The sequence below is a fragment of the Polistes fuscatus genome, unplaced genomic scaffold (genome assembly GCF_010416935.1).
Source record: "Polistes fuscatus isolate 324 unplaced genomic scaffold, CU_Pfus_HIC Scaffold2, whole genome shotgun sequence".
NCBI lineage: Eukaryota > Metazoa > Arthropoda > Insecta > Hymenoptera > Vespidae > Polistes > Polistes fuscatus.
The window spans coordinates 16354928-16380885 of NW_025113096.1; the positions used below are offsets into that span (position 1 = coordinate 16354928).

A 25958-nucleotide genomic window follows, 5' to 3' on the forward strand; every position below is an offset into this window, starting at 1 on the left:
ATACACATCTTATTTCCCCCCTACTCTCCCTTTTTCACCCTCCTTTCTTCTCTGTTTTCTTTCGTCGTATTTAATATATTCATTCAAAACCCACTTTTTATTAGTAAGCCACTTAGCTAATTATGCTTTAGAACATGAATTCAGTAATCTTACTCTGTGCATTTCTATCAGATTAGAGCAACAAGGATATTATTTATCTCTTACACGAGACACATACACACTTGAATACAATTTCCTTTTTCTTTGTTTGTTTTAAATATATATGTATATGCATATGTATAATTTTCAGAGTATGTGTGCGTTTGGGATTAGTTATAATTTCGTTAAGAATGAATTTGTTGTTCCCCGAAATTATTTATCATTAATATGTTGATTGACACGCAAGTTTGACACGTTTTATCTTAGAAGCCACGATTCTAAGATTAAATACAAAACAACATAGCAACGCCGGTCACCCATGACTCCCGTGGCCCTCTCCCCCGATCGATAGAACAAACGCTGGTCTCTGGTGACCGACGTGACAATCAACATGTTCATTTCATCATCATCATCATTATCATCATCATTATCATCATATCTATTATTATTTATTATTATTATTATATATTATTATTATTATATTAATGTTTTTAAATAGTTTACGAACACAAAAATTGGAGAGGAAGCACAAACAAATAAATGAAAGAACGAAAACGCGAAATAATATTCATGGTTTTTTTCTTTAATAATAATTAGTAATAAAAGTATTCGAATATTTGTATAACTCGACGACGTGTTGTTGATTATTATATTAAACCTAACTACAGTTAATATTACTAACGATTATTACCCAATCAATTAATTGAAACGTAATCTAACCAAAACGCGTTTTTGTTTTTCTTTCATTTAATTACACAATAGCAACATTTACGATTAGTTTTACATCAAATGGGAGATGCAGCAGATTATAAATGGGAACCTCTCTTTTCTTAGAATATTTGAAATATTTTGTTCTTATTTCTATTCATCATTTTCATATTATTGTGCTTTTTTATTTTTTTCTTTAACGTCATTCAGGTTTTTTTGTTATAGATATGCACTTTACAAAACTAATTTTGTTTTGTTCTTCTTCTTCTTCCTGTTTATAATTTATTTTTTAAGCTAATTCTAAATCATTTGAATCATTTGCCTGGTTTTTCTAATTCTAAGATTAAATGAGTGTTCTATCATTTAATTAGAGAGACAATTTTTTCGTTTTCTTATTGTTATATACACTCAATGATCCGATTATTTATATTAAATATGAACAATAAATGAAGACAATTATTTTTATATTTGTCAAGGTAATTATGATAGTGACCTAAGTCAATAAATTATACAAATTTATTAGATGATTTATTTTATAATATAAATCACTTCAATATCAAATTAATCATAAAATTCATTTTTCTAATCTTTTTTACTTAGCTCGCTGTCATATTTAACGACACAATTATGCGTTTATGTATATGATGCGTTTATTATCATATTATTATCATATTAATTGTATCTGTTATGTGGCAGGTATATATAATAGAATTAGTACCGGTAGAACATAAAAAACATAGATCATCTTGTTTGTATGATGCGAAATATTGAATTTCGTTGTTCAATGCGATTATCATTCATTTCATCAATACTGTAGGGGATGAATTTTAAGTTAAATGAATCACAGATATTCATTTCATTTTTTTTTAAATATAGTATGATGAGGATTTATAGGCCAGTTGTTGTTTTTGAAAAATAAAAACAATTTCTCAGTAATTGTTGTAAGCCAGTGGTTGTAAAAAGTTCGTTCTTGTGCGAATTATGGATTATCTATCTTTATCTTTTTTTAATAAAATTAAATTCGTTAGATTTTCGTAATAAGATTTTACTTTTTGACTAATTGTAAAACAAAACCTAGGTTTATGAGAGATAGAAAAAAATGAACCCAGTTAAAACTCACAATCAGATTTTTTCTCGAGTAATTTGAATAGAGGGATATTCTAAAAAGTTCTTTACCAAGAAAAGAAATCAAAAATCAATATTGATTAACTAATAAAATGAGACAGTGTTTAGTTTAACACTCTAAGATATGAACTTTCAGTTAGGTGTTGTTGAAAAATGAAGGGTCTACCATGTCACCCTTTTACAAAAAAAGAAGTAATCCAACTTTTGCAATTCAGTAAATCTCAACTACACCCAAGATTCATATTAGATCGGCCAATAAATATTTTTAGAAATACTGAATCCATGCAATTTTATAATTGTGTTATATATATTTAAAGAAAATAATTGACCAATCTAATAATAAATTAAGAAGAAAAACGGAAATTTATTCGAGATAAGTTCGTTGATTCTTCTTCTTGATATTGTTGTCTTCCTTAGTGGAAGATTGCCAAGTTTCTTCGGCTAGGCTACCATACCTTTGTACACCGGGAAATGGTTGGCCTATGCTTTGCGGGGAATAAGAGCTGCTTTGTAATTGATAATAATTACCAGCGGATATTGATTCGCATTGATATTGATCGTCGGCAAGTACGTTGCTGTAACCGGAGAATGAGCTACATTGGGACGACGAATATGACGAGGAATAACCACGTTCGCTTAAACTTCTATAAGGCCCCGGATGGTGGAGCCTGTCCTCTTGTCAGACTGCTGTGTTTACTGCAACGTTAGTTATGTATTCGATGTCACCAATACTCTTAACTCGACGATGTTTCTTTCCAACGGTGATTTCGGGTGCCGGTGAATTACTTCTCACACTGTTCATGTATTGACATTGACTAGCTAGACTTCCGGTATCCGATGAGGAAGATGGCGATGCCTTTTCACTTTTCGGCCGCAGACCAAACGCTCGACTCAACGAACCCTGCGATAAACAATTGTAAAACAAGATATTACTTTCTTTTTCATTCGTTTATTTTTATATATATATTTTATCCGATTGGATAATTTATTATTTTTTTTTTTTAATAATATTTTTTCCTTTTTTTTTCATATACTTCTATTCATTTGGATAGTATTTTTTTAATACTTTTTGTCCGGGAGTCAGTATTTTTGGAAATAAATAATTAATGGATGTGACTGTTGTTTTTTAATATGAATAATTATTTGTCAGTATTTATAATAGGTTTAAAGTTGTTTTTAAGATAAAATTTTGATACAGGGTAGGCATTGATATTTTATAAATACTGATTATCTATTTAAAATTAATTAATTGATCTATAATATCGACTACTTCTATTTGCATACTGATATTTTTATTATAAATACTGACTATTTATTTAAAATACTGATCCATTAAATAGCATGATTTTGTTTTAATTATCTTCTCACGATAGACGAAGAAGCTACGAGTAAACACAAGCACTTTACATACTGATTGGATTAATTATCCAAATTAGAAACTAAGGACAGAGACAGAGGATTGTTTAAGGAAATTATTAACACTATTAGATGTTTCCTTTACATATGAAAATGAAAATTCATTAGAATGAATGTTGATGATTTCATGTTAATAAGGATGATAAACAAAATTTGATTAATATCTTTTTTTATATGATAGAAGTTAGTAAAGAATTATTTTCAGAAATACAATTAAGTTCTAAGTTAGTAAGTCACGACGATAAATTAAACAAATTAAAAAGCAAAAGCACGTGCGATGATGCAGCGAAGAAAAATCAAAATATATTTTATTCTTTCCTTTTTTTATTTTAAAGTCACACATATTAATCTTAGACCAACAAATTTACGTTCAACCAAATTTTTAGACAGAGAGAAAGAGAGAGAGAGAGAGTAAGAGATAGAGAAAGAATTACAAGTACACGAGAGAAAGAATGATAGAAATAAATTAATGGATAATAAAATAAATACACGTAAGATAAAGGATGGGAAAAAAAAAGAATAGAAAGATATAATAAAAATACTGATTTATATGATTAAAAAAAAAAGAAGAAGAAAAGTTGATTAATCTATTGTATTTTTCCTTATTTTTTTATTGCCCATACCTGTGAGTTCATCCACGATAACTAGTAAAAAAAGGCGAAAGAAGGTCGATTAAGAACCCACACACGTTTTTATTCCACATTGAAATTATAGTTTATATTTACATAATCGTGGTGTATCAGGATGATTAAGGCTAATGGAACACCTTCCGTCATTATATATTCCAAAGTGATTAAATAATTATTGATTTCGGTAATGCGTATGCAATAATAATTTTATAATTCGAACATATATATATTTATATATATATTTCAATATCTACAGGGTGTCTGAAATTTTTCCGATCAAACGACGTAAGCGTATTCCTTGCACAAAAATAAGATAGCTAAATATTACATAAGTATAAATCATATAAAACTTCATTCAAAAGTTATGATTTAAATTATAAATGTTCGTGTTAACTCGACACCATGATTGTCCATAAATTTCTAAGTCGATTATTTTAACCTTTTCTTACGTTTATCTATGACGTTTTACTTTTTCGAAGCGATTTAGCTAACCCTAATCGATATCTGTCATCTTTCAATTTCCTCGCGGAATACTATCGATCGAAATGTCAAAAGTATTTTCAAACCAAGAATATGTCAGACATTCGGTTACGCGTATGATTTGTGGGACGGTAATACTCGAGGTTGCTGCAAGAGAGTATCAATGCAGATTTCCTGCCAGAGTAATCAAACATCGTTCAGATTTTTCGATTGTGCATTCACAATTATGCGAAATAGGTTCGTTTGGACCAACAGCGATGTCGGACTTGAATTCGCGTAGGTTTTCGGTTTTTCGAACGAGAGATTAGATGATTTACTATTTATGTCATAATTTGTTCATAATGTTTTAATTGATCTATGTTTATGTAACATTTTGTTCCTATTTTCGTGCATAAAATATGCTCACACTGTTTGGTAGGAAAAATCTCGGACACCTTGTATATACCGTGTTATTATTATTATTATATTATTATTATTATATTATTATTATTAATATTATTATTATTATTATCACGTTAGCTCGCTATAATCTAAACTTTTTGAAGGATGCTGTATTTTTAATTAATCTCGTACAAGGCAGGGTCCAATCAGATACACAAGGACGACACACGTATATTCCTACACGTATATGTATATATACAGAGTTTACAGAGTTTCTCGTCCGATGATGGTGCATTAAGATGCCAGAGTTACACGCACACGATTAGACCATTTAACGGTGTGACGGTGGCTTACAGACGTTTTATTTACGATTAATTATTTTAATTAAATAGTTCGTTATAGTGTGTAAGGAAAATGCTTATTCTTTTTTTCCTTTTTTTTTGTTTTTTTTTTTTTTTTAATTCTTCATTTTTCTTCAATCGAGAGTATTTTCTTTTAGTTATAATAATAATAGTAATTATTATGTGTTGTTGTTATTTGTTAGTGTTATTTTTAGTATTTTGTTTATTTCATTTGTTTGTTTGTTTGTTAACTATTTTTATTTTTACGTATTAGCATGAGCGCGAACATAGGCCCATAAGTTCGATCAGTCTTCTTCTATTTGAAAAATTTCATTCGTAGCTTTTAAAAAGCGAATTTACAATTAAAATGATAAGAATATAAGTATACGAGCAAGTATACTCGTGCCAATAATTGGGACAGTAGTTTAATTACAAATTAAAATATTAAAATAATATGTTTTATAACTTTTATTTTAAAGAAATATTAAATTTTAATATCAAATAAATGAAAAAATATTGAACCTATGATTTATCTTTAAACAAATTTTAAATTGTAATAAAAAATAAATTATCGAACGAATTGTTTTCCTATTTTTTCTTTTTCATTTAATCGGCACACTTTACGATTGTTTTATTTTAAATATTTTTTTTTGTATATTTGTGCGGATCGATAGAGACATTTTTTAGGATAATTCTATAAACCTACAATCACCCTCTATAAAAAATCGGAGATCCGACGAACAACGAGTTCATTTTCAAAATTCTATTCTTCGAGGATTTAACCGAGGATTTTTGTTTAACTTCGAATTTTTTAACGTTCGTTAAACGACATCTAAACATCCTTTACGTTTAACTTTCTAGATTAAATGTCATTTTTTGTCTTTTTTATTATTTTTCTTCTTTGATTGACTGGTTGATTGTTTAGCAAAGATAATGAACGAACGAAGCAAAGAAGAATGAATGTAAAATTATCTGATTTTATTTATGATAGAAGACTCACGGAACGCAGTGATAGAAATCGATTAGAAATGAATTCGAGCTCATAGCTCACAGCACAAAGACGATTGAAATAAAATTAAGAAAAAAAAAAGTAGAAAAATATTTAAAAAGATATATTTAGAAAAATATATAATTTATTTGTGTTTATTGGAAATAGATTTTTGATCATATATCTCCGTGCATTGAATTTGAAAATGATTAATTAAGCGTTGTGTTATGCGATATAATACCAAAATGGAGGAAGTGTGACAGCGAAAGGGTGAGTAAGATAGACAAAAATTAAATAAAAATTTATAAAACTTTGTACAAGCTATATTAAAAAATCTATGAACATGCTTATTAAAATATAATAAATTAGACTAGGTGAATTATGAAGCGAAGAATGAACGAATATTTCGATCTTTTTATCTGTAACATGCACTTTTATATTATCCGTTGAACATGCGTGTGAAAATGAACAATATATTACCGCTATTTAATCGAAAAGCCTAATTTGTTATACTGTTATGTGTTCCGAATAACTAAATCAATCAACGGGACAAGTTACGTGAAATTATGAATGCATTCTAAATTCAAATTTTATGATACGAACTTTGAATTATTGTAATTGTGATAAAAATATTTTTTCTTTCATAGGATAACACTTGTCATCAATGATTTATAATAAAATTTTAATCAATAGGACAAGTTATAACAGACATTCGATTAACTGTAAATTTCAAATGTGTAAGATAAACCAAAAATTATAATTAACAAATGTTTAACATAAGTATTTATCTCTTACCTAATAAAATCTCACCCCCCCTCCCCAAAAGGAAAAAGATATTTTATATTAATTACAACTTGTCATCAATGATTGAAATAGAATAATAAACAACGTACAAAACACATTTGGTTTATAATACAAATAATAGTAGTATAAACAAGACAATAAACAATTCAAATATACTGTAATAATCCTGGTAATCCTAATACAGTTGTTAACGGACGAGACTCTTGTATCATTATTATAATACATTACCCTAAGACTGGATCTCCGTCTATCAACAGTGCCAACATGATTAGCCGTCATATGAAGAGCCGAAAGTGATGTTTGATGGTGTTGATGTAGTGCTCTGCTTCCACGATTTAGACTACCTCCAGCGCTCATGGTACTCATTTGACGACCTCTGACAGTGCTGCCCTTGGGGACCACGTCCAGTTGACTTCTACACATATGCACACCACGCTTCATGCACACCTCTGCGTACACGCTTTCTATTTCGCTTTAATATGCACACACTTTGGCGTCTCAGCGGGCACACATACACGTTCGAATACATACTGCAGCAGACCGTTCTATTTTTCCCTTTTTTTCTTTTTCTTTTTTTTTCTTTTCCCTTTCTTTCTTCTTTTATTTTTCTTTTTTATCTTCATTTCATTTAGGTTACTTGGTGATTATTTATTTAAGTCGATCGAATTGATTGTATTGAAATTTAAATGGGAAATGATTGGTCATAATTTTTTTGTCATGAATTGAAATTAATTTTTGATAAGAAAATATTCCATTGGTTGCTGCAGCTGCTCGAGAATAAAGAGAGAGAGAGAGAGATAGAGAGAGAGAGAAAGAAAGAAAAAGAAAAAAAGAAACATAATTGATATTTTCAAATGAATATCTAGTTACAACATAAATATACATACACAAGAGAGTGTTCTGTGCACCATCGATAATATATATGAATAAAAATGATAATATATAATATATATATATATAGAATTGATTAAACTCGATACTAATGATCGTTCTTTGGGTTTGTATGTTTTTTATTCTTTTTCTCTTCTTTCTTCTTTTTTTTTTTAATTACGAAACGATCATAGCAGCATCGGAGTATTTAATAATCAATCGGATTTCAATTTGACGAAAACATCGAACAGCAAAAAAAGATGTATATAGATATATATATGTATATATATTTATATATATATATATATATATAGAGAGAGAGAGAGAGTGTGAGAGGGAAATATTAAAATTAGCTAATCAGGAAAAAAGATAATAGGAGCTAGAAATGCACAGTGATGTTATCCATGGCTAGTCATGGGTTGTTAATTCATTAATTATAATCCTATAAATATGAATCATCATCAATATTGCCATTTGAATTTTTTAATGGAATTTTAAATGGAATTGAGAAATGGAAGTAAAAAATTAAAGAGGGGGGAAAGAAAAGAAAAGAAAAGAAAAAGGAAGAAGAAAATTTTTGATGAAAATATAAAAAAACATGTCCGTCCAAGGATTACACCACGATCACTAGTATTAGCATGTGCTGTACATAGCGCAGTGCAGTGCAGGCAGCAGCTGTGGGCTACGGCTCAGCTATAATAGAAACATTTAAAATAGAATTTCGCGATAGAGGGGACTGTAGACTTCTGTTATGTTTTGTTCTGTTCATGGTGCCAAGAATATAATATTATATATACCATATATATGTATATATAGAATATTATAATAATAATAATGTACCGTGAGGGACACTTTCTCCGAGTGTTTAGGATGTTTTGTATATGTACATTATGTCGACTGCATTGTATTGTATTTACGTGTGTGTATACCCGATATTACCCCAAAATATGGCATGTGTGAAAACGATCAAAGATATTTATGCCTACTTTGTACCCCAATTGACTAACGATTATTATTATTGTTATTATTATTTTTACTATTATTATTCTCTCTCTGGAAATTTTTTAATCCTTTTCCTCGCACATCTATTTCATTTCCATACGTTTCCCCTTTCTTAATTTTTTTTTGATGTTTTTTGTTTTAATTTTTTCTAAATCTTGTTTTTTTTTCTTTTATTTTTTTTTAACCGTGTAAAAGCTCGATTTGTCAATGATAGTCGAAGCGAAAAAATTTGCCATTTACTACTCGTTTAATTTCTTAGGCCTATTACTATTATATTTCATTACTGACAATGAGTCATATCGTGAGTTAGATTTTCTTCCTTCCTTCCTTGCTTGTTTTATTTTTTTTAACTACAAATTGTAATTTTTATGAATTGTTCTTTTTTATATATATATGTATAAATAAATATTTAAATATTTATCGTTGAAGAGACAAGCTTTGATGAATATGATGTGTAAACAAAAAATGTTTATTACGAAAATAGAGACATTAAAAAAAATAAAAAAAAATAAAAATGATTTAAATCGCTAATTTTGCTATCAATGAATTACGTTAATTAGTCAGATTGAACATTTGCTCTCGAAGCTAATTTTTTGCGTTGTAGTTTAAACTCGTCGATAAATTGTGCGTTCATTAAATATGAATTTATAAAGTGTGCACTGTCCGCTCATTCGTATATACGTATTTATTTATTTGTATTTATATTTATATATGTTCTTTCGAAGTTTTTGATATTTGACAAGCATTTTATATTCTATTTTTTTTTCCATTTCTTTTTTTTCTTCATCGACAAACGAATGATTTTTATTTGCGCGACGCGATCATTCCTTTTTTAGTTTTTTTTTAGAAATACGATATCACATGAACGAGCACTTCTATTATATAAATAAATGAGATTATGTGTTTTTATAGTATATTAGCAAAAAAATCTTTTTTTTTTTCCTTTAAGTTGCTATTTTCATCGTTTCCTTTTTTTCTAATCATTCATCAAAACTCGACCTTACGATGAAACATTTTGGTTTTTAAATAATTTTCTTCTTTTTTTTTACCGACTATGTTTTAGCACAACGATAATGCTTGTATGCATAATTTTTTTGCTGTGTAATTTTTTTTTCATTAATAATAATATACGGACAATGGAGCGGCACTAATTTCAATTGCATAAATTTAATAATTTGACTATTATATACCGGCGCGTCTATTATTATTATTATTAGTATTATTATTATATTTATTTTTAATATACTGGAGAAAATGTGTGTTTTTTTCATTCTTTTTTTTCCGTATGCTTCTATTTTTTTTTCCCGTTTTTTTTTCTTTATATCTCTCACATATGCCTGAGAAATTTCATATTCGAACGCTAACCACCGTTGTTAATATTATTATTATTATTATTATTATTATTATTATTATTATTATTATTTATATTAATGTTATTAATATATTATTAATATTATTATTATTATTAGATACACGTGTTTTTAGTTTTTATAGTTTATCGAGTTACGATTTGACGTTATCAATTTTGTCAAGAATACACTTGCACTGATTGACGAACGTTTCAGATTAATTCAAAGTACATTACCATGTATTTATGTACATAAATACTTTTTCTTTTTTCTATATCGATTATGTTATATCAACGATAATAATTGAAATAATTTAGCTTTAACTAGGGTGCGAATTTTTAATCTCAAAAAAAAAAAAAATAAATAAAAATGATCAAAGCGTTTCAAAAGTTTAACGAGTTAGGCACGAACTCGGTTCTTTTTTTTTTTTTTTAAAGAAATTTAGACGATTGCAACGATAAGATACGTTCGAATGAATTCTTGTCGATGGGCAAGAAGACGTTAACACTGTGTAATTCGTTGATCGCCTAAGCAGTTGTCCGAATTTCTGCAATTGAAAAACTCGATAAATGATTTAGGAAATTGTGAATATACGATTTTTGTGTGTTGAAAAGCCTCAAACTCTTACAACATTGATTGATTATTTTTTGAGCTGCACTTTTGTGAAATTCAATATCCCAAAGTTTGAAAATTGTATCGAAAAATAAAAAGAATTATCGTAGTTAGCAGAATTATTTGTTTGTAAATATGCAGCTCAAAACGTCTGATATGATAGTGATCGCAATTATCACGTTGTTCCGAGTTATATTATTTTCATTAGATATTTAAATTTGTTGTTAAAAAATCGATTACTTGAAATCAATTTCTTTTTAAATATATTCTTGAACCTTGATAAAATCGTATCTCAGAACAACGTCACTATAATTAATTTCTTCATTCGATATTATCTCACGTTGATTATTTACCAGAGATTGTTGTTAATAGTAGAAGAAAAATATTGCAATTTCGTGTTACTTGGAAGAAATTGAGTTAGAGAAACGTATCTTCGAATAATTGTTTTCCTAATTCCGAGATTGTTGATCATTGAAATGTTTTCTTTTTTTCTTTAATAATAAAATAATATTGATAGAATTTTTTAATGAGCGTTGTCCAATGTGGTCTCCGGTTGACAGTAGACAGAGTACCTTGCTGGTAAAACGAGGGCTTCGAGTTCGGCAGAAAGATGTCTCCTGATCATGTGTTTGGCAGGTGGTATACCCAATGCAGTAGCCATAGTGTCGCCTGAGAAGGATTGTTCCAATACTACGATAGCACCATGTACACCTGAATCTAGAATTGAATTAATTGCACCTTATGCTTAGGCGGATTAAGTCGGTTTGACCTTGAAAGAAAGGAAATCGATTTACTTCGTAAATAGATTATAGATTTGATCTAGAGGATTCGATCGAATGGTCAACAGTTGATCTTACCTTTCAAATTTTCAGCATATTCGGTCAAATCTATGTTGCGAGCCCATCGTATAAACCTTTGATTGGTCCACACCAAAGGATCCGTGTCCACTTGCTCGCATTGATGTCTCCTAACAGCGAGTGCCTATAATTTAGAATTTAATTGAAATGATTAGGACTATTGATTAGTCGAATTCGAATCAATATTGTTCATAATTTTAGATCGTCTACATTTACCTGACGATCGTAGTTTAACATTCTCAACAAATGTATCCCGTGTACGATACTAGCTTGATGAAACTTCCTCGAAACGCCGAGAAGTTTTTCTAATTCTTTTTTATTTAAATGATCGAGCATACGCGCGTCGACCATGTTAGTAGCAAAACTTTCCGAGTATTGTGCTAACCCAAGATCAGGTAACCACTCGGAGCTAACCCAGGTGTGACCAAGTTGTGCTATGCAAGGATACCTAACCAGATTAGGATGTCGGTGTTCTTCGATAGCTAACCGCAATTTTTTTCTATGAAGAGGATGAGTCACACCTAATCCTGCTTCTAACTCTGCATCGCTTAGCTCAAGAAGTACCTGAGAACACGATGTTATGTAATACATAATAAGATATCTAATAATAAGGAAAGATTATTTGAAAGTTATAATCGATGTTGTTACCTTGCCAGATTTAATATTTTCTGCACACCTCGGACCATATTGCGGCATACCAAGTGCAACTTCGAGCCATGCCAAAACAGTTGGTGCTCTCCATCGTTCCATTGGTACTGAAGCAGCTTCTCTCAACAAACGAAGCTTCTCGGCATAACTTTCTTCGGTTAATGGCGACGACCATGCTCTATAAGGATCGAACCCTTCCGAGGATTCGTTAGCTCCACTTCCACCGCTGGAAGTGTTCGCACTTTTTCGATTTCGTGACCGTGCGAAAACCCTACGCGAAAAAGATACAACATTTCTTTGTACAGTATTCCAATGTTAAATGTTAAACTATAGTTCACACACAACCAGTTATAGTATATTTAAAGAAAGACTTTACCTTGATATGGAACCCCATGTACCACCTCGAGTGGCGGAAGAGCGTGAATGTGTTGTTGGTGCTGCTACTGTTGGTACTTGTTTGCTTCTTCTTGGTTCGGGTTCTAAAGGACTCGACAATTGTTCCACCGATCGCGATAACGAAGTGTTGTCTGTAGATCTTGAAAATGCATTCAGTGGTGACAGCGTAGGACTACAATCCTTTGGTGTCGTCGCTGCTGAAAGACAAAGTCTATTTTAACTGAATTGTATTTAGTATTGTCATTTGTGTATATATATATATATATTTATGTAAGATATTTGATAAGGTGTATGTTGTGTATGTGTTAATCTACTTTTCTTTTTTTTTATTTCACTGAACGTGTTTTCTTTTTTAATACTATCAATTTTTTTATACGACTCTGTTATGTCACTCTTTACTACCAGCAGCACACACACACACACATATTCAAACGCATTGTTGCATAAGTTAGTCGACTATTCTTCGAATTACTATAAGACTCTGAAATAATTAATTGATCGTTGAGCTCAATGTAAGAGGGGGCTTACAATTCGTGCAATATTTCCTTTCTATTATATAACCTACGAGTTTGTTATTATTTTTCTTTTTTTTTTTATAATTTATTATTATTAACTTATACCTCAGGAATAGAAGCATGCGCATGCAATTGGTTTTTGAACGATTATCAAAGATCTCCTGGCATCTCCTTTAAAAAAAAGAAGCAAATACGATTTGGATAATCGAACTCCTTTGCTCTCGTAATTAATATCCAGGGAAATCGATAAGAGATAAAATCAGATCACGGAAATATTATATACGATGACGGAAAAATGCTGACAAGTATTTCGATAAGATGGAGCATGTTGAAAATAAACGACGAGTACCGATTATACTTTGTCACTTACACTGATACATGTGGGAAGGTGCTACGGAGGATACCACTGAGATGTTGTCCATGTCGGGACCGCTTCCTTCGATCGTAATAGTTGGTGTTCCTGCGCGTAAAATAGTATAACGAACATAAATTAAGCAATAAACAATAATTCATGTAATAACACGAATTTCAACATTCCTGTTGCATGTCGAGACGTAGAAATATGAAAATTAAAAGACATCTTTCATTAATGAACAATGAAGAAACAAATACAGAACCCTATTTATATATTTCATGGAACCTTGTACGAAATGGAAAAGCGGGGTCCCTGATAGTTCGCAACATTTATGAAAATTTTAATTGGAAGAATATCTGATTGATTAATTTAATAATTAAAACAATAAATCAATTGATTTTCTATTATCCACATTGTTGGGTTTTGCAGCACCCTGTACCACTGAGTAGTTAGTACAATTATGGATACGGCCTTGAGAGAAAAAACGTATACACATATGAACAATAAAATAATAGAAAATAGAGGAAACGTTAATAAACTAATCAGGAAATTTCATTAATCGATCGAACCTATAATTCTAATCGTTTTCTATAAATAATTGTAACAATGACGAATCTTGTAGTTCTTCTCTTATCGATTTTATCATAGTTCGATAAAATAACTGTTACAAATCCAAGTTGGAACGCCAACATTATCTCAATACGGCTTTCTAATTCCACCAAATGAATAGGTCAGAGAAATCTTAGAAGAGCTGTTGCTAATCCTTACGAAAAAGTAACCGACGAACTAACATCAAGTTGGAAATCATTTTCATGAATGGACAATAAACGATGGATAAGGATAAGGATGAGTGACGTAGCTCGGTAGATTTTTACAACGATCAGTGCAAACCGATAATTCTGCTCCTTTCGAGCACACCTAACTTATTATTAACGGATGAGTTACGAGTTTGAACGAAGACGTGGGCTGAAAAGAGATATGACTTACAAGAGGAGAGATGGTCGTCAAGCGAACCAATCACTAGAACACACTCGAGCGTGTCATTTTACTAATAATTATAATAATAATAATAATAATAATAATAATAATAATAATAATAATAATAAGAGAGTGGACATCAGCGTGCTTTGATAATAACGTTGACGAACAATATTAAATGACAGATTATTATACTATCCGATGTTCAACAAAAGCTACGTCAACTAAATCAATGAATAATGCGTTTAAAAGTGCGTATACGTGCGCTAATTTAAGATATTTTCTTTACCTCGTGTTAGTATTTAGTATGTGTGCAAAAGATGTGTATCGTATTTGTGTGTGTGTCGAATAAAAAATTGAAGAAAACTTACCGTCGGTCGTAGAATCTGAAAGATTTCCACCGATACTGGTCGCACCACCACTTTCTCGATCGCTGGATCCACGCACACCACTATCCGCACTACAGCTACCACGATCTCCGGCTTGTCCACCCGAGGAAATTGCACCTGTACCACCACCACTCATATTACTGGCCACCCCCAACTCCGTAGTCCCTAAGGGTGGCTGAGAATTGATATGAGGGATGATACCACTACCACCACCAACACCAACACCAACGCCACTGTTACTTCCAGCACCTGGAGTTGCGACCCCATTAACTGTGCCACGTGGGAAGGACACTAAAGACTCCTGATCGCTCAAACACCCACCACCGCCACCGCCCATCAATTGTCGTTGAAGCTGTCGATCGAAGATAATCGTTTAGTAAACAGTACGTCTATACGTATGTGTACTGCGTTGTAGCATAAATTCGTCTCGTTGTTTAAATTAGGATTTTAACAAGAAAAATAAGTGATTAACCTCTGACGTTTTCAAATTGGCACAAACATTCCGAACAACCGAATATTTTTCTAAACGGATAAAATGAGACGAATCTATGATTACAATCCCAATAGATATGGTTAAGATTCAATTAAATTTTTGTACCTCTTTGATAGTAGCACGTGCATGCGATAATGCTACTTCTTTGTCAGCCAAACTCGCAGCAAGACTTAGACTTCGATCCGCCTCATCTCTCGCTGCTCTTAGAAGACTCCAACGTTCCCTCTCTCGTTCTCTTTCGCGCTCCTCCGAGGATATGCCACCATCCTGCTGTTGAAAACGTCCCAACGTAGCTTCGTTTTCTCGCATACGCTATAATCCAAATGAATTAAGAACCAAATACTAAGAACCAAAAAGCAAACCATCCAAACGAAAAAACTTGAACGGCAATCAACGGTCTAAAATCAATCTAATCAATCTAATCGATAATAGATCACCTGTTCGTAATTACGTATAAAATCACGCAGTTCTCGTTCCTTATCGTCAAGGGTACTGTACAAAGCTTTCATCTGATTGAGCAGATCAAACTTTTCAGCCTTCAATCGTTTACGATCGGCTTTAAGAGCCTGCAAGGCTTCCTTCGTATGTTGCAATTCCATTTCGAGGGCGACAAAGCGTGCCTCTTCCTCCAATGCCGTATCTTCCGCTCCGACCTCGCCACGAGCAGCCCCGCTGAGTAACAATCTCCTCAACCTTGCAACTTCAGCCACTAATCTTTCGTTTTCCAATCGTAGTCTTCTAGCGCTGGCCAATTCCACGGCACCACCGCTACTTCCGCTGCCGTGAAGAATCGTCAATCTTGTATCGGGCACGCTCTCGTTGCAAATTCCTATAACACAAGAAAACAGATAAATATATGAATATATAAGTACAGGTAATCATTTCAAACAAAAAACTATACCCAAAGAATTAGTAGGCGAAGCAGGTCTACTTCCAGGTGCTGGATCGGGTGGTTCATTATCTTCTTCCGGTCTAACGTCATTATCGACAATATCCTTACGAACATCAGTCTCCGGATCGGTCGTAACTCTATAAAATCTCCTCGATCTTAAAGAATCCGGATTGGTTGAGATTCGAAGCCTTTCCACGCCGGAAAGATCGCTACAACCACGGTGTAGGAAGGAGGTCCTGTTAGATGAACCTCTATCCGGGCTGGCACTTCTAGATCGTGAATCTAGATTTCTCCCGGATTCACCGAGTCGTGTCTTATCGCGATTCAACGCGTATGACCTTCGAGTTTTCTCGCTTGGACTTCGGCAGGGCGAACTGTTTCGAGTTTCTGAACAAATATCGAAACGTTATTGGGATCGGCTCAATACTGAGATTGCTTTAGAATAAAATTAGGACTGTTTGATACCAACCTACGGGACTACTTTTTCGATCTATTGGACTGGACCTGTCCTTCCTATCGATGGGACTATTTTTCTTATCGATCGGACTAACGGATTTATCACTTGCCGAACTTCTCTTCTCAATAGGGCTGCTATTCGCACTGAGCCTTTTACCATCTTCCTGCGTGTGTGCTTGGGATTCGCTTGCCTCTTGACAGAGATTCGGATTACCGATACCACTGGAGGCTGCTGCTGCTGCTGGTGATGATGCATTGTTGTTACTGCTTATACCACCAATGTTAGCCAGATTGCTGTTACTCGTAGTACCACCGTTATTGTTCAATGCTGCTGCTGCTGCTACTACTGCTGCTGTTACCGTTCCTGATGATGACGATGTACTAACTACAACGTCCCGTGATTCTCCACGTAAGATTGCGTTCTCTCCTCTTCCACGTTGCAACTCCCCATCCAGTCGTGCTCCCGTCCCTGCGTTCTCCTCCACCATGACGAACAGTTTTGTCTGCATTAAGAACAAACGGGTCACGTTAGGGATCGGCTAAAACGATGAATCTTTTGTCTCCGTAAAAAAAAGGATAAAAGAGTTTTTAGAGAAATTATGGTTAAACGTTTATCAGTATGTTTGCATATACCTGTGCATCTGCGAGGATGCGTTCGATTAAATCCAAGGTGGGCTAGTTTGTAAGCTCATGTTTGTGGATTTTTGTCCGTTAGTTTTCAATACTAAAACAAATAATTTGTATTTTTTGATTACTATTATTACCGTTTTGAAATTTCGCGTTCGAAATTTGGAAGTTTGAAAATAAGGAACCAAAGAAAATGATTAACAAAACTAAAGGATCACTTTCGTAGGATTGTACTCTCTCTCTTTTGTAAGACCCAGTACTACACACGTTTCACCCTACCGTCAGATATTGATTTAGTATTACGAGTGAGAAAGCTTTATTCTACGACAGAGAGCTCGTTCTGTTGCTTTCATATTTTTTTTTCCCCATTTAATCAATGTGCGTTCGATTTCTTTTTTTTTTTTATTTTATCCTCTGGAATATGTAACAGACATAATATACGTCTGCGATTGAATAATACTTTCGCACCACAGCGAAACAATCGGCTTATACAATTATCTCGAGAAAACTTAAGAAAACAAAAAAAGGAAAAAAATAAAAATGTATTTACATATTTTACTCGTTCATTATAAAAGAAAATGAGACAAGGGAGTTTCGTCCCTAATATTCATAATTCTTGAAAAGTAATTAATATAAATAATACGCAACACACACACACACACACACATATATATATTTCGTTTAAACGCTTAACAAGTTTTAAAATCCTTTTGGTATATTATATCTGAGCAAACAAACGCGCACATACTCGTACTTTTTCGTGTAATGAAACGAAAATATAAAGTAACGTTCGTAAATGTCGTTTGAAAATTAACTTGATTAAATTCACTTTAGGACATACGAATAGTAAGTGTGTGTGTGTGTATCTGTGTGTGAGTGTACGTGTACGTTCCAGTGAGAAAAAATCTCATGCCACTCAAATAAGGTGAAATTAAAAACGTTATGATCCCTAGTACTGTTCGAGTTCGTTGGTTGGTTCGTTGGTTGGATGGTTGGTTTGGTTTGGTTGAATGCGGGATAGTTAAAAGAGAGTACCTATGTATTTCAGCTTTCATTTTTTCGCATCGCGTTTCATTAACACGATATTTGCGTTTGACTTCGTATAAAAACACGAACGATTTATCATCATAGCATAGATATATACGTGAAAATTGTACAAGAGAAATCTCTCATGTCATTTTTTTGGACGGAGGAGGGGGCTTACATTTGAAATTCCAACCGAATCTGAAAAATTCGTTTATTCTTCAAAAGGATTTGTAATTGACATAGATAACATAAAGTAACATAAAGCGTAACGTTCGTTAATAACGAATATTCTATATTAAATAAAAATATTAACGCAAGATTAAATAAATTTTTCTTTTTTGCAGGAAGTACACATTTTCCCCTTGTTCTTTCCCTTTCTTTTAAAAAATATTAATAAAAAATAACGATTCATTAATAAAAAAAAATAATAATAGAAAAGGAATAAAATATGTTCGAGATTACGAATTAAAAAAAGAAAGAAAATAAATAGATAAGAAGAATAATAGCTAATTGGTGTAATGTAAAGGACATAAGTACAAATGTATGTAAGTGCTTAACAAATAGAGGAGTTTCGTGTTCCGTAACGACAAAGGACGATATGAAAAGGGTTATTAAAAGGAGTGTAACGAGCCAGATCGTTTTCGTCGATATGCAAACCGATAAAATATCGTTAAAGGGTACTCAATCTTTTTCATCATTATAAATGATTCCCATTAAACGTTAATATTAATAATTAACTAACTTAAGTATTGCATTATGAAACGATCATTATAGCATTAGATATTTATTATAGGTATATTAAACGATAATTAGCAATTAATGTTGAATAAATTTCATTGATACGAGATTAGGTTATTTTTCTTTGAGTTCATTCGAAGTCGAACCATTTGAGTCGTTTTAATCACGCATGTAAATGTTACTTTTCATCGGATTGGAATTATAGTTGGTTTAGTGGGCAGCCAGAAATACATTCCTTGCTTCCTCTCTCCCCTCACCACCTCTTCATATCTTTTCTACCTTTATCCCTTTTTTCCTTCTCGTACAAACGCTTAACTCCGCACCCTCGGGATCGCGAGTTCATTCCGCTTGCTATCCAATAAGTAAAGACTCGAGTGTCGCAGGTTATATCAAAGGAAGATAGAGGGTTTAACATTTAAAACTAAATACAAGTCTTCAGGTTATTCACAAAATTTGTTGAAAATTAACAAATTTGTGATATACAGTTATTGTAAAGTTAAATTATTTTGAACAATTTAAAATAAATATTAATTAATTCGTTACTAATTTAAATATTAAATAATTAAATATTTATAATTTCAATATTGTTAAGTAAAAAATCAAATGAAAATATAATAATATTTAAAACTAAATCGAAATCCCCATATTATTTAAAACATTGCGGAGAATTCGAAAATGTTTTGTATAGTCGGAGGACCAATTTGTACAAAAGGAGTCAGATATTATTAAATTTTAAATAGATAATAATTAATTTAGTACTGTGATATAAATAACAAATAAAAACAATATAAATAAAGTTAAACTACGGTAGAAACAAATATAATATAGAATGCAGGATTTTAATTAAAACTTTAAACGGCAGGTTTAGTGACGTTATCCTTATCCATGGAGATTAACTTGATCTTCAATAAAAACAAACAAAATAAAAAACACATAAACTAATTAAATAACCACGTTTTACCGTATTTAACCAAAAAAAATTATCGAAATTTATTCATATTTCTTTCTTTTTTTTTTTTTACTATACACCTACTTGATCTCCTCGGTTTACAATAAAACTTTAAATTCTCATAAGTTTAATCATATTCGTTATGTTACATTGAATTCGAAAAGATGATAATAAAAAAGAATTAAATAATAATAATAATAATAATAATAAAATCTCTTTCGTTGTCACAATCGAATGATTTTGATTTGCATCTCTCTCTCTCTCTCTCTCTCCCTCTCTCTCTCTCTCTCACTTTTTCTTTCTTTCTTTCTCATTCTCAAGTGACGTCACGTCACAGTGCCTATACGCAAGTTTCGCAACTTCAACTTTAATTGGATGACATCCCTACGGGAGATGGAGTTCCACATTTCAGTCGGCATCTCCGTTCGAACATGATACGTGACGCAGATAAAACGTAATTCCTTTGCGTCGAACGAATTAGAAAAGATATCCAATTAAAAAATTCCACGGTTATATCTACTTGTTCTCCTTTTTTTTTCTACTACCCCCCTTCTCCACCTCTTTATCTTTATATTTTATTGTTTCTGTCCTCCCTTTGTCTCTTCAAACGGGGGATGAACACACCCGCATTAAAGTTTTTCCACCGACTATGCTCTTCTCGCGAAAACAAACAAACCAAAAAAAAAAAAAGAAAAACAAATATAAAAGGAAAATATAAAAATGACGATAAGAGATAGGTTCTTTCTTTTTTTTATATATATATATATATATATGTATATATGTATAGTAAATGGACGTATATGCGTACACGTGTGTGTGTATCCTTTTAGGTTCCAGGAAGGCAAAACTTTTCACGTATTTTAAAGTCCACATCTCCCTCGCGCTGTGCTTTTATGCAAAGTATCAAGCTACTCTTCACGGAGGGGGCGTAAGCCCTATTGAAAATGGGCGTCCGCCTGTTCGTACTACTTCTACATTGACGTTACCCACCACATGTTTGTAGTCATTATCTTTCAAATTGCTTGTCTCTAATCGCGAGGGTAACCGCGTTTGGCCGTTGCCTTTACAAATGAATTCCTTTTCCGATTCAACACCGATAATACGAGAAAGGAAGGAAGGAAGGAAGGAAGGAAGAAATGAAGGAAGGTAGGAAGCCAATTGTATAATCATCTTAATTCATGTATTCCCTCTCCCCTCTCCCTTAAAACAACCAAATTTCTTTATTATTTTCTTTCCCTCTTGTACATTATTTTTTCTTTTTCAACACACATGTTTCATTAGTATTGTATACCCGTCTATTCAAAAGAAAAAAGAAAGGAAAAGAAAAGAAAAGAAAAGGAAAGGAAAAGAAAATATCAATGAGTAAGTTCGAATGTGTTGCCATTATTTGAAAATCCGTCGATGCGGCATCATATTTTAGCATGAGTGAACGCATAGTGTGTGCTTGGATAACACAGAACTCGAGTAGGAAGAATAGGTAACGTGCGTGCACTTCTCTTGCAAACGTTATACGAGGGAGTGAATTCGAGAAATGAAATGGAATGGTAGTCGAAAAAGAAAAGGAAAGAGAAAGAGAAAAAGAAAAAAAGGTGAACGAAGACAGTGAAGAGAGTATACCGCGTGGATGGTTCAGTTTGGATTGTGGGTAGGCGTTCCGGCATGGGTTCGGGCCCTTTTTTTTCTCCGCATTACCACAACCGGCACACCACCAACCTATACCCCCCCAAACATCCCTTACTCCACCCCCACCCCTAACCTACGTTCTCACCAACTAAACTCTAAAACAGGGATCTTCAACCATTTTTCGATTCATCACTGGGAAATACTTTATGACATTTATATCCCTGTGTGTGTGTGTGTGTGTGTGTGTGTGTGTGTGTGTGTGTATGTATGTGTGTATGACTACGTAACGATAGAAGGGATTACGGCTTTTATCGTCCGTTTAGCATTTTAGGGATGATGATAAAAGACAATGAGAGTGATAGGAATATATGTATGTATATTTAAAATATGATAGGGGAAGTCATCGTTCGAGAAGCACGTACACTTCTACGTGGATGAATGGGAAGGACGAAGAGGACTATTTCAGTAAGCAAGGAAGCAAACAAGCAAGCAAGCCAGCAAGCTAGCAGGCATAGGAAAGCTGGCAGGAATTAGAGAGAGGGGTAGCTGGGTTGACAATCCCTGTCGTTGGGTGAGCAAGAGGAATGGGAGTGGGAGGGAGCGCTCATGGATCAATACCACCACGGTGGGATGCAGGGCAAGCAGGAGCATGCCCCGGTGGCACGCGCATACGCCGTTTGTTCAAAGCGCAAACGAGACGGACAGAGAGAGAGAGAGAGAGAGAGAGAGAGAGAAAGAAAGAGAGAGAGAAAGAGAAAGGAACAGAAAGAGAGAGAGAGAGACATGGTCGCTAGTGAGATCGACGAGGAAGCAAGAAAGGCAGCATCTATGTAGAAAAAGGGGACAAGAGAGAAACTAGGGAGGCATGAAAGAGCAAGTTAGGAATGGCCTATAGGATGACAGGGTGAGGGTCGTACGTCTGGGAAACCTGTGGCTCCGTGCGACCATTATCGCGATGCTTTTTTCCACCCCCTTTTTCATCCCACACCCAACTACCACCACCACCACCACCCCACCCCTTGTTCTTGTTCTTGTCCTTCTTCTTTTTCTTTTTTTTTTTTTTCTTTCTTTTTCTTCTTCTACTTCTCCTAGTTTCTTTCACCGCTAGCACCAGCACCACCACCATCATCATCTCCTCTCTTCCTGTCCCAACTCTTTTCTCCTTTTTCTTCTTTCTTCCTTCCTTCCTTCCTTCCTTTCTCTTTCTTCTCTTCTACTACTCTACGTCATACTACTACCCGACATAGGACATTATCGTGACTCAGATTTTGTTATCCCACGATGGCAGAATTTTCTAGCAAGTTCAAAGTGATGTTGCATCTTCTTTACGATAAAACGTTCCTCTTCGTGAGAAGCTATTACCGAAGACGGGGCTTACTTGCATTAAGAAGAGAGAGAGAGAGAGAGAGAGAGAAAGAGGAAGAAGATGAATACGAGGGAAAAGGTAAGAGGTATGAGGGAAAATAATAACATAACTTTCTTGGTCTACTCTCCTCCTCTCTTTCTTTTCACGAACGTCAAGAAAATTTACCAAGAAAATACCTAACAATAACGATCACGACAATACCAAACTTACAACCTACTTACAAACCTAAAATATTCTAGTCTCATTTTTTCTTCAAAATATCATAACAATCTTCCACGATACAGATCTCTCACTCCTACAGAAAGCGTCCAATTCCGTACGGAAATCGTTCACGACAGTTACGTTTCGCTACTCTCTTTGTCTTTTAAACAGTAGTTTGAGGGTGCATGCAACGAACCCTTAATTCATTATATGTATGTGTATGTGTTACACGTGTCCAAAACTTCAAACAACGATGGAAGAAGTGCAAGGGGAAGACACCTTTTGCCAGGGAATAGGGAATTGTGTTATATGTATAAATCGTTTCTATATAGACGTAAACATACAACACACATACACACGCATACACATATCCATAGATAGGATCCTAGAAGTAGGGGATGAGGGATGGTAACATGTGGTTGAAGAGATGAACGTAGCGCTGACGTAGTATAGTTAGACAGAGAGAGACGACGACACATGAGAGAATGGCTGGACGAATGAGGGGGTTGGGGAAGAAGAAGAAGAGGAGGAGGAGGAGGAGGAGGTGGTGGTGAAAAGAGGGATATGGTATGAGGAGGAAAAAGAAGGAGGAGGGGGAATGGGGATGGGGGTGCCCAAGTTCGCGTGTTATAAATGGGACGCAATCTTTAGTGCCATCTATTAGTTTCAGGGGCGAAACTTTATGTGTATACGTGTAAATATATATATTTATATATATATGTGTGTGCGCGTGTGCGTTCGTGTGTGTGAAGTATGTGTGCGTGTGTGTACATATACTATTTTACTTGGGTACACGAGTCCAAGCTTACGTATATGACGGCTTTGTAATAGTACTTTACGCGACACAGCGTAAAACGAAATGACGAATTAGTGAACTGCTCGTCTACGCGTGCAACCGTGAAACGTTCTCTTGTAATAAGAAAAAAAAAGAATGAGAATGAGAGAATGTTTATATATGTTCAATGTATTTCAACTGGTTCTTTTTTTTTATTTGTAACTTTAACGTAGCCTCAGATGTCTAGTTGTGTGGGGAATAGGAAAAGTTTTGTATTATTTTGTTTCAATATTGAACAAATAGTTTTAAGTAATTTGAATAGGCTTGAAATGTGGGAGTTGTATAAACGTTTTCTGGGAATTTGTTTCAAAGTTTAATCCTTTTTTTCTTGTTTTTTCTTAAAGAGGGCATCTATTTGGGAGAAGATTATCAATGACGCATGGTTCGGAATAAATGTGGAAATAAAAGGAAAGAAAGTTGGTTACTTTTTCCTCGATCTTTTCTACTTAAATGCGATACCGTGAAGTTGTTAGAAAAGAAATAGCATGAAACTGGTTGCCATTAGAGTACCAACGAGAAAAACTTTTTTCTTCACGATAAAGTGTTAATATCCGAAAAAGTGTATGCATTCATATGTGTGTATGTGTATGAATGTAGATAGGTACGTATATGTATATGTTTTAAGAGTGCAAAGTCGTTCCGAAAATAAATGTACTTCTCTATCTCTGGTTTTCAAACATTAAAGCCATTAAACGTAGACATAGTTGGTATTATAAAAAGATATGAGAGGAAAAGAGAGACACGAGAAAGAGAGAGAGAGAGAGAGAGAGAGAAAGAAAATATGGCTGGATAAAATATTTGTCCTAACGTATGATGAACTTAGTTTATTTCTTTCTTTTGATCGACATAAACTCTGTTACCATTTACTAGGAGAATACTCTTTTTATTAGTCTCTTTCTGAATCGGTGCCAAAATAAGCAGATATCAGCAACAGGCAACAGGGGATCAATTGAAGAATCTTTGAGATATACATCTCTCTTTCTCCCTCCCCCCTTCCCTCTCTTTCTTTCTCACTCTCTCTTTTTAATAGCAACAGAAAAGAAATAGATGAATAATTATCAGTAAAAAATTAAATTGTAATTGACAATTAGTAATAATTTCTGATATATTTTTTTCTTTTATTTATTCTAAATAAATTTAAATTCGACGTTTATACAAATTTTATCCTACGAATATTTCTTCCGACAACCATGATTTAAAATTTCGAAAATATATTTAGATACATCGATGCGTTTTGTTTATAAATAAGACAGAAAAAAGAAAATACAGATAAACATTTTTATATAGCAAAACTGAATTTTAAGTGAACGATAATTTGTGTCAATACTTGTCAGATATTTGATATTTTTTTTTCTTTTTATATGATCGCGAAATATTTATATTTGACGTTTAGAAATTTTTTCCAGTGAAAATCTCTTCTAATAACCCTGATCTGAAATTTTGGAGAATATATTTAGAAATCTCGATGCGATGTTTTTTAATAGAAGGTATATGTACTAACGTTGATGTAGTTAGTCTCTTACATTACGAATGTATATCATAACGATCATAGTTGGACATAGGAATAAGAGTTAAGGGACACCATTGACAAAGTACGCTGTACATGACTCGAACCATATAGCAAAGAAGATTCGTGTTGCCACGACAGGAAACATAGATTTTCCCCTTCTCCCATGAGACATCTAAATTTGGATTCGGTGATTCATCCGAATATGTGTTGACAAATCTCAGTTATATTTCTTTTATTCTATATGAGCAATATTTGATCATC

At 33.0% G+C, this 25958-nt stretch overlaps 1 protein-coding gene across 16 annotated transcripts in view; it reads right to left on the reverse strand.

The window, feature by feature from the left end:
* Nucleotides 1-242: 242 nt before the first annotated feature.
* The window catches only part of LOC122516317 (kazrin), a 36003-nt gene continuing 10287 nt past the window's right edge, over nucleotides 243-25958 (reverse strand). For 6 of the 16 annotated variants that reach the window (XM_043634020.1, XM_043634024.1, XM_043634021.1 and 3 more), the window contains 15 exons: nucleotides 17456-17546; nucleotides 16836-17325; nucleotides 16376-16753; nucleotides 15912-16303; nucleotides 15580-15786; nucleotides 14964-15333; nucleotides 13630-13719; nucleotides 12725-12941; nucleotides 12349-12619; nucleotides 11917-12264; nucleotides 11701-11824; nucleotides 11416-11560; nucleotides 7239-7425; nucleotides 4011-4031; nucleotides 243-2872 (listed from right to left, as the gene is read on the reverse strand). In XM_043634020.1, the coding sequence (XP_043489955.1) occupies nucleotides 2651-2872; nucleotides 4011-4031; nucleotides 7239-7425; nucleotides 11416-11560; nucleotides 11701-11824; nucleotides 11917-12264; nucleotides 12349-12619; nucleotides 12725-12941; nucleotides 13630-13719; nucleotides 14964-15333; nucleotides 15580-15786; nucleotides 15912-16303; nucleotides 16376-16753; nucleotides 16836-17310 (3447 nt within the window). In that variant the 5' untranslated portion in view covers nucleotides 17311-17325; nucleotides 17456-17546 and the 3' untranslated portion in view covers nucleotides 243-2650. Of the gene's footprint in view, nucleotides 2873-4010; nucleotides 4032-7238; nucleotides 7426-10367; nucleotides 10779-11415; nucleotides 11613-11700; nucleotides 11825-11916; nucleotides 12265-12348; nucleotides 12620-12724; nucleotides 12942-13629; nucleotides 13720-14963; nucleotides 15334-15579; nucleotides 15787-15911; nucleotides 16304-16375; nucleotides 16754-16835; nucleotides 17326-17455; nucleotides 17547-25958 lie in introns of those variants that run through there. The other 10 variants (XM_043634030.1, XM_043634029.1, XM_043634028.1 and 7 more) reach the window with 10 other exon arrangements.